This window comes from Neovison vison, chromosome 11, assembly GCF_020171115.1.
Source record: "Neovison vison isolate M4711 chromosome 11, ASM_NN_V1, whole genome shotgun sequence".
Lineage (NCBI taxonomy): Eukaryota > Metazoa > Chordata > Mammalia > Carnivora > Mustelidae > Neogale > Neogale vison.
Window position 1 is genome coordinate 11,374,752 of NC_058101.1, and position 17,143 is coordinate 11,391,894.

The 17,143-nt window shown below is 38.2% G+C and overlaps 1 protein-coding gene across 1 annotated transcript; it reads right to left on the bottom strand.

Moving 5' to 3' along the window:
• Positions 1–290: 290 nt before the first annotated feature.
• ENAM (enamelin) lies at positions 291–13,958 on the bottom strand. The gene is made up of 8 exons (XM_044224453.1): positions 13,896–13,958; positions 11,992–12,060; positions 11,418–11,462; positions 10,687–10,728; positions 8,536–8,808; positions 7,117–7,197; positions 5,635–5,685; positions 291–3,140 (listed from the first exon to the last, which is right to left on the bottom strand). The coding sequence occupies exons 1-8, from the start codon at positions 13,956–13,958 to the stop codon at positions 291–293; spliced, it is 3,474 nt and encodes a 1,157-aa protein (XP_044080388.1).
• Positions 13,959–17,143: the final 3,185 nt, after the last annotated feature.

A 17,143-nucleotide genomic window follows, 5' to 3' on the forward strand; every position in this document is an offset into this window, starting at 1 on the left:
ACCCAGACAAATGGCTTCCAAGTTTCAAAGTGCTGGAGGTCATAGCCTTTCTGGTTATTTTGAAGGTCTGTGTTTGTGACAGTACTGAATCTAGAGGCCCAACCTCATCACCTGGGCCACTACTCCTATTGCTGGAATGGGGAAAAACTTAAGGATCACCAACAAGGTCAGATACTTAACTGAGTCTGGCGGGGGTCGGGGGGACGGTGTGGGAGGGGGAGAATGTTGGGGAACCACTGTAGAATATCAGGTATTTTCCTTCCCCAAAGAATGTTTGGTTGCGATAATCCCTAGGCCTGAAGTAGTAAGCAGTCTTGCACGTGGTCCTGTGGATTGGTCCCCAATTGAAGAGGATCAAATGGAGTGTGTTCATCTGCACTAAGTGGGTCTACATTTATACTCTGAAACTCTGCCCCAGTAGCTAACCTAGACAATGAGTTCGGACTTTCGGTAGGCAAAATCGGCTCTTCATCAAATGGGTCTTGCCTTCCAATGCTAGAGGGAGTTCCAGTGCTGGAGGAGTGATACTTGGCTATTTTGGAGCCAAAGCATGGTAACTGTAGGATGCTTGATGGTCTTTGTTGCTGCCTTTCCCCCTCATTTCCTTGCACTTCACTTCGGATTCCTTCTGGCTCAGGGCCTTCATCAGGTGCGCCAATAACAAGCTGTTCTGGAGTAAGGTCAACAGTCCTTTCATTGAACTGGTTGCCTTCAAATATTGGTTCCAAAACTTTGTTCCCATCTCCTCCAAGATCACTTGTGAGACAAGGTGTATTCTTCGATTGAAGGGAACTGGCCTCAGGAAAGGGCATAATTCCCCTCTGACTCAGTTGATTCTTCATAGAGCATGGTGTGTTTCTTCTCAGAGTAGACACATCATCTCTAAAAGAATTTGGGTTTTGACTTTCGCCAGGCAGTCTTTTCTCTGAGCTGTTTCTTTGGTCAGGCAGGTTGCTTGTAGGGGAGATGGTATGTCTTGCATGTTTAGTATGGCTATCTTCTGTGTACAGAGGGTTGGTATCTTGATTCTCCCCTGGTGCAAGACCAAAGGATGGAGTGTAGTCCTGGAGAGCAAGTGGATTGTCCTTGTGTCCTGTGGAGCCACCAGCACAGCAGGGACCTCTCTGGCTTAGGTGAAATACATGTGCTTCTTTTTGACCTGCTGGGTAACTTGGAGGAATTAAGTTTGGGAAAGCCGGATGTTCTCGCTCTGGTGGATTTAACCTGGTAATTTGTATGCCATAATTCAAATTCTCCCCTTCATGCCATGTTGGATTTTTCTGAAGCCCAGCTGGGGAATTACTGGGATAGGGCTGGTTCTCTTTCTGGTGTGGTGGACTCGGGGGCATTTTGTGTAAAGTTGTTGGCTGATCCCAGAAATTTCTGTTAAAATATGGCCTTCTTTCTTTCTGTCCTTGGGTTTGAGTCTTGTGCTCCCAAGAGTTCCAAGAAGGAAACAGAGGACTTTCTTCTTGTCCAACAGCATTATTAACATAATAGCCCCTGTTCTCCACAGGTGGTGGTACAGTGGGAGCTGTATTATAGGATGGAAAATTCTCATCTGGGTTCCAGGGGTAAAATTCACCGTAAGGGAAATCCTCCCTGGGTTTTGACGGATTATCTAAGGAATAGGGAAGGTATTCCTTTGGTTGATTTGAGGTATATTGCTCACCTTCATAGTGCCTAACTGTTGGACCTTCTTTAAAGCTTGTTTCTTCTGTACCCCATCTACTTTGTCCTGGGAAATGTTCATCTCCAGCTGGATCAACCGGGTCCTCTTCATTATAGGGGACAATTTCTTTCAGTTCTGGAGTATTTATGGGGTACAGCGAATTTCTGGGTGGCCCTATATTATTGGGAGAATCATCTCTCTCATCCCACGTATTGCTTCTAAGGTATGGTGCGTTTTCCCTGGGATCATAAGAGTTATAGTCAGGGTAGTAAACACCTCCCCTAGAGCCATGGGAAGGATGAGGTAAGTGTTCCTCCTGCCTCCCAGGGTCTTCCTTAAAAGATGGAGAGATTTCTTGGTGATTCCAAGTATTTCTTCCAGCAGGAAAATGTTCTCTTGCAGGGGAAGGAATTTCCTCAGGGTATGCAGGTTGATATGTACTGTGCTTTAATTCTGGCCGATTAGTTTCTGATTCATATGGGTTTCTTCTTGGCTCCAAAATAATCCCTTTGGGCAAATTCTGGTTTTGGGTTTGTCCATCAGAATTTGGGGCTCTACTGGAATCTCCTCTTGGGTAATAAGAGTTTTCACGTTGGTCAATAGAATTAAAATTTGGGACTAGCATGTTACTCTCAGGGCGAGGCATTTTATAGTTTGGCTCATTAACTCCATAATCTTGAGAGTTTCTCCAGGAACCAGATGGATCCCTTGTAGGAATGACTATTCTTTCTTTTGGACCTACTGGTTTCTCTCCTGGATTTTGGACTTTTTCATTGCGGACAACAGTACCATGTTTGGGACCCAGAGGAGGAATATTGGTCCCCACAGGGTGTTTATTTGGTTCCTGAGGCTTTCTTCTGATATTTCCCAGATTTGCTGCATGATTGGGAGAATTCCCTCTTGCAGTAGATGCATAAGCCCTGCGATAAATTGGACTTCCTGGACGAACTGCTTGTTTGCGTTCCAAAGCAAAGGAGTTCCACCGAGGACCCCTTTGAACCTGTTGATTTCGGTAAAAAGGCCCATTCTGTCTGTGCCCCATGATAGTACCAGAGGGACGCCATTGTCTCCCTGAAGGAAAATTTCGGATGTTAGGATTTGGATAATTTTCACGAATATTTGGCTGACTTGGTCCCCATGTGATTTGAGTTCTTGGTACTCCCTGGCCTGAAACATTAATGGTAGGGGGTGAGATAACCCCATTCTGAGCCGTGTTTGTACCAGGGCTACTGTTTCCTGTTGGGCTGGTGTCATTTCCACCCTGACTCCCTCCAGAACTGCGTGCATTTGGTTGAGTAGAATTAGTCTCAGGACCTGTTGAATTAGCTGAGGGCTCAGTGCCCGGACTCTCTGTTTTAGGAGGATCTTCTTCTTTGGGTTTTTCGAAATCTTGTTCAAACATCTCTTCTGAATAATAAGGAGGACGACCCCCAAATCCTTGATATCCAAAATATCCAAAGTAAGGATTCTGTAGGGAAGAAGATGGAAATTGGTAATTACTCTTTGTTTCCCACCATGTTGTTGCTCAGAATAATAGGGAAATTATCAACATGCTTCTTTTAAAACAGTTAGCTATGCTTTCTTTCTTGAAAGTTAATTCCACCTTGGTTTCCTTGACCCTAGTTCCTTCTTGTTCTGTCTTTGGGTACTCTTTCTGACTGTTAATGTCTCAGTTTTCTCTTCCTAAGCCTAGATCCTAAATCTGAGGGGGTTTTTGTTTTTGTTTTATTTTTTAAAGAATCCCACTTTCTACCCTTCCCATTCTTCTGTTCCCATTTTACACACCTCTTGAGAAATCTATGGCAGGCCAATTTGTTCAGTACAGATATATACCAGTGACTCCCAAAGCCACAAGTCTGGTCCATGACCCTTTCTCCTGAGGTTGAGGCAGCAAGACTTCATCACTAAAGATTTCATGGGCCCCTCCAACTGAATGTAAGTTGAACCTAATACTCCCAAAACTTCATTTCCAATATTCTATATCTAAACAATATTCACTGCTATCTACCCAATTTTCCAGGTTTCTACTCTTCTCTAATTTCCCCCAGACAGTTAATAACCAAGTCCTATAAAATCTATAAAAGTCCTATAAACTTCCATTCTGTCCCTCCTCCTTTATCCCCAGTACCCTTGACTATTGCAATAGTTTTCTTACTGGTCACTCTGTGTGTAATTTTACTTTCTTCTAGTCTTGTCTCTCCACTGCCATCAGAACAGTAGAGCTTGGGGGTGGGGGTTGGTGGAACATCTATCACTTTCCTCTTTAAATATTGTCTAAAGTTGCCCTTACCTTTAACGATAGACTCTAAACCCCATTGCACAACGTCAAAAGCAGGTCTGAAGAGTGGGGTTCTACACAGATATGGGTTAAAATCTCTGTTCCATCAGTATTAATAGTATGACTCTGGGCTAACCTCAATTTATGATAACCTCAGCTATTTGTAAACTCAAGATAATAAAAGAATATCTACCTCATAAGTTGTCATGATGGTCAAAAGAGAAAACATCTGTCAATCTCAGTGCCTGGGACTTAGTAAATACGTAACGAACGTTATATCTTGTAAAACACTCCTACCACCATGCTAATAATTTTTTAAAATCATCTGGCCCATGACTAATCCATCCAGCCTCATTTCCTCCCCCTTGTACTTTATGCGGTTGCAAATCTCAACTACTACCTGCAACACTGTTCACAATAGAACCTAAAGGTCTATCGACAGATGAATGGAAAAGGCATATGTGGTAAAGACACAGCACGGAGTACTGTTAAGCTTTAAGAAAGAAGGAAACTTCAATATGTCAGAACATGGATGAACTTCAAGGACATTCTGCCAAGTGACATCCCAGGAGGAGGAAAACAGACTTTTTCATGCCTATGCTGACTGTCTGGGCCATTCTGCTTTATTTTCTCATACTATCTTTTGAAAATTTGAAGTCCCTGTTTCTGGGTTGCATACAATTATCTGAATCATTTTTATATGGTAATTTTAATCTCAAAAGGATATTTTTATTTTACTTTTTAAACTTTTAAAAACATTTTTAAAAGTTTTTTTATTTAAGTAATCTCTACATCCAACATGGGGCTCAAACTCATGAACTTGAAATCAAGAGTCTCATGCTTTTCTGACTGAGCCCGCCAGGTACACCTTTTTAAAAGCACCTTATGCCATTCTGACATAGTGATTCCCAGTGTCATTATTTTAACTCCCTCCTTGCTCCATTTCCCTTCCCTGGTCCTCTAGAGCCATTTCACTGAGGACGTATATATTTAGGGGAAAAAGGAAGTAAGTTCCAGGGGTGGAGTTCCCTGCCAGAATCAAAAATGATTTTTGATGACACGGAGTATTTTCAGTGTGTATCACTCAGTGACATGCATTTGGCTCTTCTAGTGTGGTGTGGTAAAGAAGCCATTGGACAGGGTGTCAGAAGAGCTTGGGGTCCAGTTTATCCACTAACTCTGTGGGTGAAATTGACTCATAATTTATCTTCTTTGGGTTTCATCTTATTTGTACAATGAAGGAGTTAGATGATTACTTAATTCCCTTCTGGTGATAACTTTATAGGATGCATTTCCTTCCTTCTCTGTTTTTAGTTGCTCCATCACTGTTCAGAGTCCAAAGACTCTGGACCAAAGGTTTTAAGGTTAGTCTTCTTAGAGAGAGACAGAGAATAAAAGAGAGAAAGAGGGAAGGAGAGAGGGAGGGAGAGGGGGAGAGAGAGAGAAAGAGGGAAAGGGAGGGAGTAAGGGAGAAAGGGAGAGAGGGAGGGAGAGAGTTCAGGATATATAGAAGAGAAATGATATATCACATTTATTTTTGTTACTGGATATTTTTCTTACATCATGGGCACTTGAGCTATGAATTCTTATGTTGAATTTTACTCTTTTTATTAGATAGGAATCAAAAAGCGGAGGCTAATGGATTGCAATTCCTAATGGGGAATGTAGCTTTACTTGTACTCACTCCTCCTTCTTCATTGCTGACTGGTGGACGTCCATAACCTGGTGGCACTCTCTGAAATGTGAAAGCATAATGAATGCAAGGGAAAGCCATGTTCTGTGCTGCCATTTGTTTGCACGACTCATGGTGTCTTAAATTAGTTCAAGTCAATGATTTGGTGTTAGCATTGTTTGTTTTTAGCTTCTGAGACTTTAGCTCCCACAATCTTTTGATTATAATTATTAAAATTATGATCAATCAGTGAATACTGGTAAATACAAAGTTTTCAGCTGGATTCTAGATTATCCTACTCAGAATACCATGCGTGGCTGCATCTCCTAGCAGTCACCCCCTCACCCCCCAAACACACACACACACACAGAGGACGAGAGAGAGGGAGAGATCTGAGTGCTGTTAGGATCTAAACATCCATATTAGAACATGTAATAATGGAGATTAAATAATATTGCTCTTTTTAGAGAGTCTATGTCACATTTTGGATGACAAACTGACAATAGCTCCTTGATTATTACTATACCTTTTTTATTTGAGTAAGGTTTATTTTCCTAATCAAACTTGGAGGCTGAGCATTTGCTCAGGGGAGGGTTTAGAAAATCGGTCCACCTCCCACAGAACTTCAGGATGTCCTATGTGGATAAGATCATAGTTGAACACTTGAATCATGCTTATCTGCAATTATTTTTTGCTTATCTGTTTTTTGAATCTTCACCTGGTACTGCCTTAGTTTCCTGAGTTCAGATTGACCAGTGAAAGGAAGTCACTCTTTTAAAGGAAAAAAAAAAAAGTAAGGAACTCTTACTTCTTGAGTGAATTCTTCCTTATCAATAAGAAGGCCTCTTGTTTATAGAGTTACAGACAAGAAAAACCAATGCCATAGCTGAAAAAAAAAGTCATCAAATATTTGCTGCTTCTGTTAATTTAATAGCAATTGGGCTTTAAAATTTTCTTAGTTCAGTATATTTTGTGATTTGTATTTTTAATTCTTGTGATGTAATTTCAATATTATGTTTTATTTTAATGGTTTTAAACTTTAAAGGACTCTCATAAATATTATTTTTCAAGATTCTTTATCATGAAGCCTCTGTGGCTAGAAATAATAAGATATCATGGAAAGATCTTAATCTAATCATAGTTCATGATCTTCAAACTCCATTTTGTCTCAATTTCCCCATGACATTCAATGAAATAATCTTTGTATTTTCTAATCTTTTAGGGAATTGGGGAATAGTAGCAAAATAGCATGGTCCTTTAAAATCATTCCATTAACTAAGTTATTAGTGGTTGGTGATTTCAACTGTTCATGCCACCAATTTACCCAAGTAAAAAATTCATTAAACATTTTTTCCCTACATGCTTGCTGATGTGATGATTTTTTCTCTCATGCTCTCCATATAGCATTTCATTTAGGGAGTGTGAACTCGTACTAGTTTGAGATATAGCATGTTAATATTATTTTTCACTTCTAGTATAAAGAAAAAAACTCACATGCGGGAGTTGCCAGGGTGGTTGTTGATAGAGCCCATTGCTGAATGGTGGGAATAGCCCATTGCCGAATGGTGGGAATGCCTAAAGAGAAAGAAAGATTCAGTGATGGGGACGTGAGAAAGATAAATGGAAAACAAAACAAACCTATTAAATACAAGGTACAATGTTTGATACTTGGGAGTCTGCATCTCCCTTTGCATTAAACTGTGATTTCCTTTTTTTTAGGGCTGAGATGGTAATAACAACAACAATTAGTATTAGCATCATTGAACACTTCTGTTGTAGGTATTGTGCTGTGCTGAGGTCAGCTGATTGAATCCTCATATAAACAGAGAAGACACATGCCAAAGACATAATTTCCTTTTCACAGAAGATTCTGGGGTTCAGAGAAGTTGAGTCATTTGCCCAGAATCTCTCAGTTGGTAAATGATCCAGGAGGGTCTTTTTATTCAATGTTGTATTCTCTACATCTATAATGGCGTCTGATAATAAATAAATAGTGTGTGTTAACTGATGAAGGGATAGCATTCTAGAAGCGCCACACTGGGTAATACCTTGAGAAATCATTTGCACATCTTCTCGTTTTACATAAGGACTGTTCCCACCACACAGAAGTACTGGAAGCATTTTCACCTTTCAAGTATTTTGGGTTATCATAGCATAGATCTTAGAGATAGGAAGGGACTTAGAGATTGTTTCTTTAGTCATGGGAAGCCTGGAGCCAGAAAGGTAAGGTGGCTACTCAAGATCATTCAACTAACAAGGGCTGGGGGTACAACTTGAATCTCTGTTCCCTGACTTGTCTGTTAGTGCTCATGTTATAATACCACGCTGTCTCTGCGTTTTAAAAGGAGCCTCTAAGGCAACAGTATTTTGGTAATTTATTTTTAATTAAAAAAAAGTGTGTGTGTGTGTGTGTGTGTGTGTGTGTGTTTTAATAATCTATGCACCAAATGTGGGGCTCAAACTCGTGACTGTGAGACCAAGAGTCACATGCTCTATGGACTGAGCCAGCTGGCCTCCCCTGTTTGGGTAATTTATTTTATTTTATTTTTTAAATGTTTTATAAACATATAATGTATTTTTATCCCCAGGGGTACAGGTCTGTGAATCGCCAGGTTTACACACTTCACAGCACTCACCATAGCACATACCCTTCCCACTGTCCCTAACCCCACCCCCCTTGTTGGGGTAGTTTTTAATCACACAAAGACTGGAGGTAACTTGTGAGGCACTTTTCAATAGGTGGTTCAGGGTCACCTGAGAAAAATGTAAAAATGAACAATTTGATTTCATACATGGCAGTACCCGTATTGAGAAACATCAGACAAAGTGTGTATGTGGGGATGGTATGCTTCTCCAAATCCCTCTGATGCCATTTATTGACTCTGGTTTCGAATTTTGCCAGGCAAGCCTCACCTGAGGTGGCTGGGTTTCCTCTTCTGGCTGTGCTGGGGTAGGTGGTGGCTGCTTTAAAGGCCGCTTTGGTGGTGGCTTTTTTGGTTGAGGCTGGCTGGGTTTCTGAGTCTCTGGGACTTGATCAGTCTTGCTCTTCTGGCGTTTGGGTGCTGAAGGGGATGAGGGTTTCTGTGGGTGGCCCGTGTTGGGTGGCGGTTGAGGCCACATGGGCATCTGGTACTGTGGTAAGAACTGAGGCATGCCATTCCCATACAAGGGGCCCAGTTGTGCCATCTGCAATGGTAGCAAATAACGGTCAAATTGTAGGAGGGCCGAGGTTCCAGCTCTCCTCATCCACTGATGTTAGTCTCTAAAACTCAGACAAGGGTCTTCAAATTTCTATGAAACTTAACTCAACCATAGAAGCCTCAAGATCTTTAGCATTTCTTTAAATGTTGCCTTGCAGAAATGAAACTCTGTCTTTTAGAAAACCAACCAACGAAACAAAGCAAAAGATAGGATAAGGTGAAAATGTTTCGTTTTAAGAGTTTGGCTGATACTTTTCTAACTGTGAAACACTGACTCACATAAGTGTATGAGTCAGGTTACAGAGGACTTGGCATCCAGTTCAAAACTCCCGTGACTTGTTACAGGCTGGAAAAGGAGAAAAAGCAAAAAGAAGATAAAGGAAGGGAAAGTGACAAAGAGAAAAAAAACAACAACAACAAAGAAAAAGAGAGTGATAGAATAAAAATTCCCTTTGTAAACATCCTTATATGGTGCCTATGATTTTTGGTTGCTGGTGAATTTTCATTAATTCCATCTTCATTATCAGAATCTCCACAATTCAAGGTTGGCAGGGAAGCAAAAGTAGTTCTAATCTGAAGAAGCTGATTTTTGAATTGACTTCCTCCAATGTCAGTTCCCATTCAAACATTCCTGCTTTGGTTTACACCAGTCTCTATCCCCAGTCTTCATTAATCAGTCTCTTGCTGTCTGTTGGGTGATGGACACAAAGACAGCACAAACACCATTTGGACTGATGGAAGGTGAAATTGTGAATCTTGCATTATGATGCAGAATTTCATGACCATTAACTTGGTGAAAACTTCAGATCACAGGCAAAGTCACTAAAACCGAGAATGAAAATTTGAAAGACTGGGCCAATCAATAGTTAGAGAGAAAATTGACCAGGATGATGTAGGTGAGAAGCTTTCAAAGACAATGGAAGAGATTATGCTGAGTGAAATAAGTCAAGCAGAGAAGTCAATTATCATATGATTTCACTTATTTGTGGAGCATAACAAATAGCATGGAGGACAAGGGGAGTTAGAGAGGAGTAGGGAATTTGGGTAAATTGGAAGGGGAGGTGAACCATGAGAGACTATGGACTCTGAAAAACAATCTGAGGGGTTTGAAGTGGCAGGGGTGTGGGAGGTTGGGGTACCAGGTGGTGGGTATTATAGAGGGCACGGCTTTCATGGAGCACTGGGTGTGGTGAAAAAATAATGAATAATGTTTTTCTGAAAATAAATAAATTGAAAAAAAAAGAGAAAATTGAGGAAGTCCTTGATCTTTCCTTCCAATGGTTCTTAGGATCAACACAAAAGTCAAAAGTAACATATAATATTGCTGCACTGTCATATAATTTTTTCAGAAAAACTATGCCAAAAAGATCCAATGGATACATGATTCATTATTAGTTGCTTCTAAGAATTAGCAGTAGTGGTAATTTTAACTTAAACTTATTTAAAAAAGATAAAAACTTATTTCATAATTTTAGTGTTATCTTTCAAGATAATCCAAATAAAATTTATCCCCCCCCACACACATACAACTGGAGTATTTACTATGCTATTTTTTGTCCTCATTATTTGTGAATGTATGTTGTGTGATCTTTTCCCAGAACTAGTTTCTCTTGGATATAAAGAATGTTGGTAATTAATAAATAATTTTTATTTATGTAAGAGAACAACAGTAAAGAATAAGAAGAAAATTTGGGGTGAGGAGACAGGTGAAATGATTTTCCCCTTTGAAACTCTTATAATGATTACATTATAATTAAAACATGTGGATAACTATTAGTATCTTTATTAGCTATGACAAACCTTATAATGTAATTATCCATATATAAACAAGAAATTGTCAGAAATAATACAAAGCAGAACTTACATGTGGGGCATTCATAAAGTTGAATTGACCATATCGCATCATCTGTTACCAAAGGAATGCAAAAGTACAAAGTGAAAACTTTTTATCTAATCAATCTACAAATCACCAGAAATAAGATGAATTTCTGATTTTAACATATAACAGTCATAATGTCTTTTCCTAGTCATGCATGAATTTAAAATAAGTATGCAATTAAAACCCTAGGTCACTTTAATTATTAAGTCAGAATTTTATTTTGAGAAGAATTGATAAAGGATAATAGAGAACAAAAATCTTGTCTACTTTGAAGTTTTTCAGTGTTCTACTCAACTTTTGATGTTTGGAATTTGAGAATGTGCTAATTCTATGAAAAGACGATTCTCCTTTCTGATGTGCATTGAATTTGACTAATGGTCTTGGTTAAGAGTCATGTAGAAGATACTATATGCTTATGTGTTTACCTTCTAAAAATCCTTGGTACAAATGTCTACCTTTGCTAGCTTAAAAACTTAACGAAGAAGCTAACATTAACTATACATGGACCCAAATTCACATTTACCTTGAGAAGTATGTAGGTGGTATGAAGCTGGGGAAATTACTACTTTGCCTTGATTTAAGCGTTTGTCTTTCAAATTTCCCTCCCTCTGTTTCTTTCATAAGAAATTTTATATATCATAAAGTTTTCCCTTTTTTTAATGGACTCTCCGGGGAGGGCTTAGGAAAACTTCTCCCCAGGGACTTAATATACATACCTCCTCACTTTTACTGCTAAATCCAGGCATTCGGGGCATTTGCATCTGGAAGTGAGAGAATACTGGTGTCACATTCAGAACGTCACTTGAAATGGACCCAATAATTATTTCTAAGCTATGCAACAATAGAACACAAAGGAAAGTCCTAAATTTTGTTTTTTTAAAAGATTTTACTTGTTTATTTGACACACACAGAGAGATCACAAGTAGACAGAGAGGCAGGCAGAGAGAGAGAGAGGGAGAAGCCGACTTCCCGCTGAGCAGAGAGCCTCATCAATCCCAGGAGGCTGAGATCATGACCCAAGCCAAAGGCAGAGGCTCCACCCACTGAGCTAAAGCGCCCCCTAAAATTTTTTTTTTTTTTTAAGATTTTATTTGTTTATTTGACAGAGATCACAAGTAGACAGAGAGGCAGGCAGAGAGAGAGAGAGGAGGAAGCAGGTTCCCTGCTGAGCAGAGAGCCGGATGCGGGACTCGATCCCAGGACCCTGAGATCATGACCTGAGCCGAAGGCAGTGGCTTAACCCACTGAGCCACCCAGGCGCCCCCCCTAAAATTTTTTTTTGATACTCACTGGCATAGCAACAGAATTACCAAGCAGACCTAGAAAGACCAGGAGTATCTTCATTTTTCCACTTGGTACCTGGAATATAAAACTGGATTTTATTTTTGGACTGTGAAATGATTCTGCTGGTGACATTTTGCCCAACTGTCTGTCGAGGAGAGCACAGAAATAGACCGCGATGGGGGCCTTGGCCGCCATTTTTGCTTTACAGGAAGAAACTGCTAGTTATTACCTGGTACTGTCCTAAACTGTGAAAAGTGTCAGATTAAACAGGAAAGATAAAAATGAGGTAGAGAGAGAGAAGATTGATGCTTGAGAAGATGGGAGGTGGTTTATATCACTGGAATGTGACATTAGAAACTAGGAATTTACCTGAAAATAGGAATATTGATGATTTTGAGGTGCTGTTGCTAGGCTGGTTTAGAACAGCATAGTAATGTCCGATTGTAATCACCATTCAGAATAATCTCAGTTTCAGTGAGTGTGCAATCCAAAATCAGTACTTTGAGATACTTTCTAAGGTGCCATAGACAACATTCCATTATACAGAGGCTACTTAAATAAGCTAGAATATTCCAGAATCCTATACTTTTCCTCTTTCCTCTATTGTTTTTATTATTATTATTGCTTTTATTATTATTATTTTATCTTTAAAATATCACTTCTGCTCAAGGGCTGGTCAGAGAAATAGAAAAATATAGGCAAAGGTATATTTATATCTTTGTTAGACACTTTAAACATATAGAAGAAAAGACTGAAGACTGTAGACTTACAAGTGAAGTTTGAGAATGTTTTCATGGATTTCGTTTATCCCACTCTAGTTAATTATGCAAGCCTGTGTAATTAAGACTTGTAGTTACATCTTTGAACAAGGGTTTTTTTTTTTTTTTTTTGAAGCATTTACTTGTATAATTCCTTAAGAAAACTCCATTCCATTTGCATATACAATAGAGGAAAATGATGGTTTTAATCAGAATGAATTATTTTCATGGTACGTCAGTTACAACACAATTCCTAGCATAGTAACTAGCATGTAGACACCAGTGGTAGCTCAGTCTTTTTTTGCTCCTCTTTCCTTTTTCTGGGCTTGAAATGCATCTAGCAGTATTTTGAGACAATGCTCGCCCTTCTGTTTGCTTCCCATAGGAGCAAAATAATTAAAGGACACTTCAGTAATTTCCTAAATTTTAGGGGTAATCAATTACCTTTTATATATCAGAGGAGTCGGGAGAGTCTAAAGTCTCTCTAAAGAGAGTCTTTACTTTCTTTAAACAAAGAAAGTAGTAACATGTAAATGCCTTTCCAGTTAATTAAAGATTTTCAGAGTCATGATATTATAGAAAATTAAAAAAAAACAACTGAAGCTAGTGTCTTCAGTATAGGCTCACAAGAACACAAGAAAGCTAATAAAGAGAATATTGGTGAATGCTTTCCTTTCTAAGTCTACTTTCTAAGATTGTGGCCCAAGATTTTGGGGGGAACTGTTAGATGTTTAATTTCTTACCTAATCTTGTCTAATCATCCATTTAATCTCTATAGCAGCTGTCACTGAGATTTTTGATAATGTCACACACTTAAGCAAGAAGATGTAGCTTTTTACTTTGCCAATACAAAATGCCACTCATTTTCTCTTTTGGTGAAATTAATATATTATATTGGATGACTGATAGTTTCCTTCCATCTCAAAGGTTCATTATTGGATGAAAGTCTATGATTAACTCTTTCTTTTTTAACTGAAAATGGACATTGTGGTGACTGTGGAGTACAAAGACTATATAAGTTCTTACTTCTTCATCCTATCTTTGTTTCTTCTGACATACTTAGTAGTGTCTTACCCTCTCAATTGTACTTCTGGCTGTATTTAGTTGATATGTGACCTGTAGGTATTATAAAAAGTGAATAAAAATACTCACCAAGTTATCTAGCTTAGGAAGAGAGGTTCCATGCCTGTCAGTACAGTGCCTCAGTGGCAGCATGTTTTCACCAAAATTTTGAAAAATACAGATTTGGCATGAGAAGAAACTCAAATATAGAAATGAAACAAATAAACAAAATGAATAACAAAAATTCAGCTCTAAGGCAGCGCATGTCATGTTAATTATTTTATCCAATTTTTAAATTTTACCCAATTCAAAATAAATCAAATTTTAATTGGATTAAATCCAAAAATTAAATCTAAAATCCATTATTAAATCCAAAATATTGGATTTAATTTGGATTATTAAATCCAAAATCCAAAATAATTATAAAATCCAAAATATTATTAAATCCAAAAATAAAAATTATTTTATCCAATTTTATCCAATCAATGCCTTATTAGAGGGACTTCAAGCTGAATCTTCTGTTGTGTTAAGAGAAGGGTAAAAGCTAAATCAGAGAGAAAATGACCCAGGAATGGTATTTTTGAGATACTTCTAATGCAGTATTGATTAAACTTGATTGCTCTATAGGGAGATGTACAAAAACAGTATTAAATGAGATCTAAGTAGGTTGGAAGAAAAATTAGAAGAAAACAATCCGACAAATAAACCCAGTTTAAAGTTTTATCGGAAGGTCAGTATGCAAACAATGACTATATAACCAACATCAGAGAATGCAATAAGGAAGTCAACCAATACCTATGAATTAAGTTCATTTTTTGGCACTATATTAATTATGCTGATAATCTCTAATACTCACCCAATTTCAGTTAGTTGCTCCAATATATAACAATTAAGTTTTACTTGAACTTTGTTAGCCTGTCTTTGAAATATATTCTTTCTGGTCTACAGTGGAAATAATACAAGTTGCTGAAGCCAAGGAGATCTCAAGGAGCAAGACACATTTATTTCTTAATAATAAAACAAAAATTCTTCATGAAGATGTCATGTTGTATAACAAAAAGGCTTAAAATAAAAAAATTCCTCCTGTAAGAAAGTTTGGGATAGCAAGGTCACATTTAAGCTCTGTTGTAGACCTGCACAACCAATCAGCTTTGAGAAAAATGGTTTTGCTATCACAAGAGTTTAAGGTTAAAAAAACACATCCAATGTAAACTTATAATGTGTTATTACCGGAGCTGTCAAATCAAGTCTCTTATTATGTATAATAACAGTCCAGGAAAATGAGCTTACAGCTGTAAGTTTTGGAAGATGCTTTCCTTGATGAATTTGGAGTTTTTCAAGTATAGAAACTTTGTTTTTGCAAAGATATTTAGGGAACAAAAGTGAATATTAACTATATCCTATTGTGATAAATCATGGACTATCATCAAAATGCAGGCCAACATATACTATAATTTAATATATTTAATTAATATTTATTTGGTACATAATTAAAATGAGCTGTAATGTTATCTCCATGGACAACTCAGGGACTTCCTTTGGTTTGTATTACATAAGGCTACCAAGACATAGTATACCAAGACATACGAAGACGTCTTCTTTTTTTTTTTTAAGATTTTATTTATTTATTTGACAGACAGAGATCACAAGCAGGCAGAGAGGCAGGCAGAGAGAGAGGAGTAAACAGGCTCCTTGCTGAGCAGAGAGCCCGATGCGGGGCTGGAACCCAGGACCCTGAGATCATGACCTGAACTGAAGACAGAGGCTTACCCCACTGAGCCACCCAGCTGCACCCCCCCCTTTTTTTAGATTAGATTTTTAAAAAAAATTTTAATTAACATATAGTGTATTATTAGCCCCAGGGGTACAGGTCTGTGAGTCATCAGGTTTACACATTTCACAGCACTCACTATAGCACATACCCTCCCCAATGTCCATAACCCAATTCCCCTATCCCTCCCTCTGTTCCCCCCAGCAACCCTCAGTTTGTTTTGTGAGATTGAGAGTCTCTTATGGTTTGGAGACACTGAAGTTTTGATGTTGGCCTGAGACATTTAGGTTATTTTGAGTTGCCACTAAACTTTACTTTTTTATTTTTTTAAGTAAGATCTAGGCCCAGTGTGGGGCTTGAACTCGTGACCCTGAGATCAGGAGTTACATGTTTCACCGACTGAGCCAGGCAGGTATCCTACTTTTGACCACTTTCTTTAGTTACCCTAGTTCCCTCTGCCACAAGGTTGGTTAGTGACCATGAGATAATTCATGTTTTAAATATTCAGCTGAGCTACTGAATGGGTGAATTCTTAGTAGTGGTGGGTAGGATGGAGGAAAAATCAAGTCTCTTTTTTCTTTCAAAACACTGAAAAAGTGCTTAACTTGATAAAATATTTTGAAACCAGTCATTTGTGAACTTTCCCTTTGACTCTGGTCATCTCTGCTGATTTTATAAAAAAATGTTCCCCTTCAGACCATTACTACTACTAGTAAACATGTTAATGGTATGACTTTAAAAAAAAATTTAAGCATTTATCCTTTCTTTTTTCTCTGTTTCCCCTCTTGTCCATAAGATAAGTCTTAGCCTCTTAACTGGGATCTGTAAATGTATGAAATTGTATGAAAGAATTTGTGTGTTTGGGTGTAAATGCTTTTTTTTTTTTTTTTTTTTTTTCCGTGAAGGAGAACCCATACCCTCCAATGGTCTCTGACCTCCCCACTTTTTGTTTTGTTTTGCCTCCAATTATTAAGATTCTCTCATTGTCCTAGATGTGAAGCCAGTAGGAACAGAAAAGTCTTTTGGTTTCTTACTATAGATATGGTAAAAAGAGGCCAGGTTTTAGAGTTGGCAGGCCTGAGTTTAAACCTTCCACAAATACCCAATTGTTAGTTTCTCCGTTTAGCAAAATGGGGATAATATGTTTCTTCTAAGAAGTAATTAAATAATGCATGCAAAGGGCCTAGCGCTTAGTAGGCACGGAATGATGATCAGTGACTGATCAGTACATGGTTCTACATTATACTTTGTAATTATTTATTTTATTTTATTTATCTTATTTTAATTCTACTATCATTAACATTAACCTTGTAATGATGTACTAAGGACTCAAGGAATAAAGGCAGTCGGAGTTCTCATAGAAAATAGATTGTCCTCTAAGCACTACCGTGGACCTGAAGTTCTATGAATTATTATTAGTAGAACATTCTAACAGTGAAGGATTAGTGAATGAAACACTTGAGATGAATAGAGCTTTAGACATTTGTTACTGGTGTCCAGATAATCTCTAAGTATCCATAACCTTGACTTCTCTCTGGAACGGCTCCTATAGCATACACACAGGCTC

What these genes read in the sequence shown, in the direction of transcription:
- ENAM (XM_044224453.1), bottom strand. Translation starts at nt 13,958, where the DNA reads ATGCTGCCACTGAGGCACTGTACTGACAGGCATGGAACCTCTCTTCCT. An exon ending in AGGAAACCCAGCCACCTCAG is followed by an intron (nt 7,198 to 8,535) that starts GTGAGGCTTGCC and finishes CTTTCTCTTTAG; the next exon opens with GCATTCCCACCATTCGGCAA. An exon ending in CACCCTGGCAACTCCCGCAT is followed by an intron (nt 5,686 to 7,116) that starts GTGAGTTTTTTT and finishes TTCACATTTCAG; the next exon opens with AGAGTGCCACCAGGTTATGG.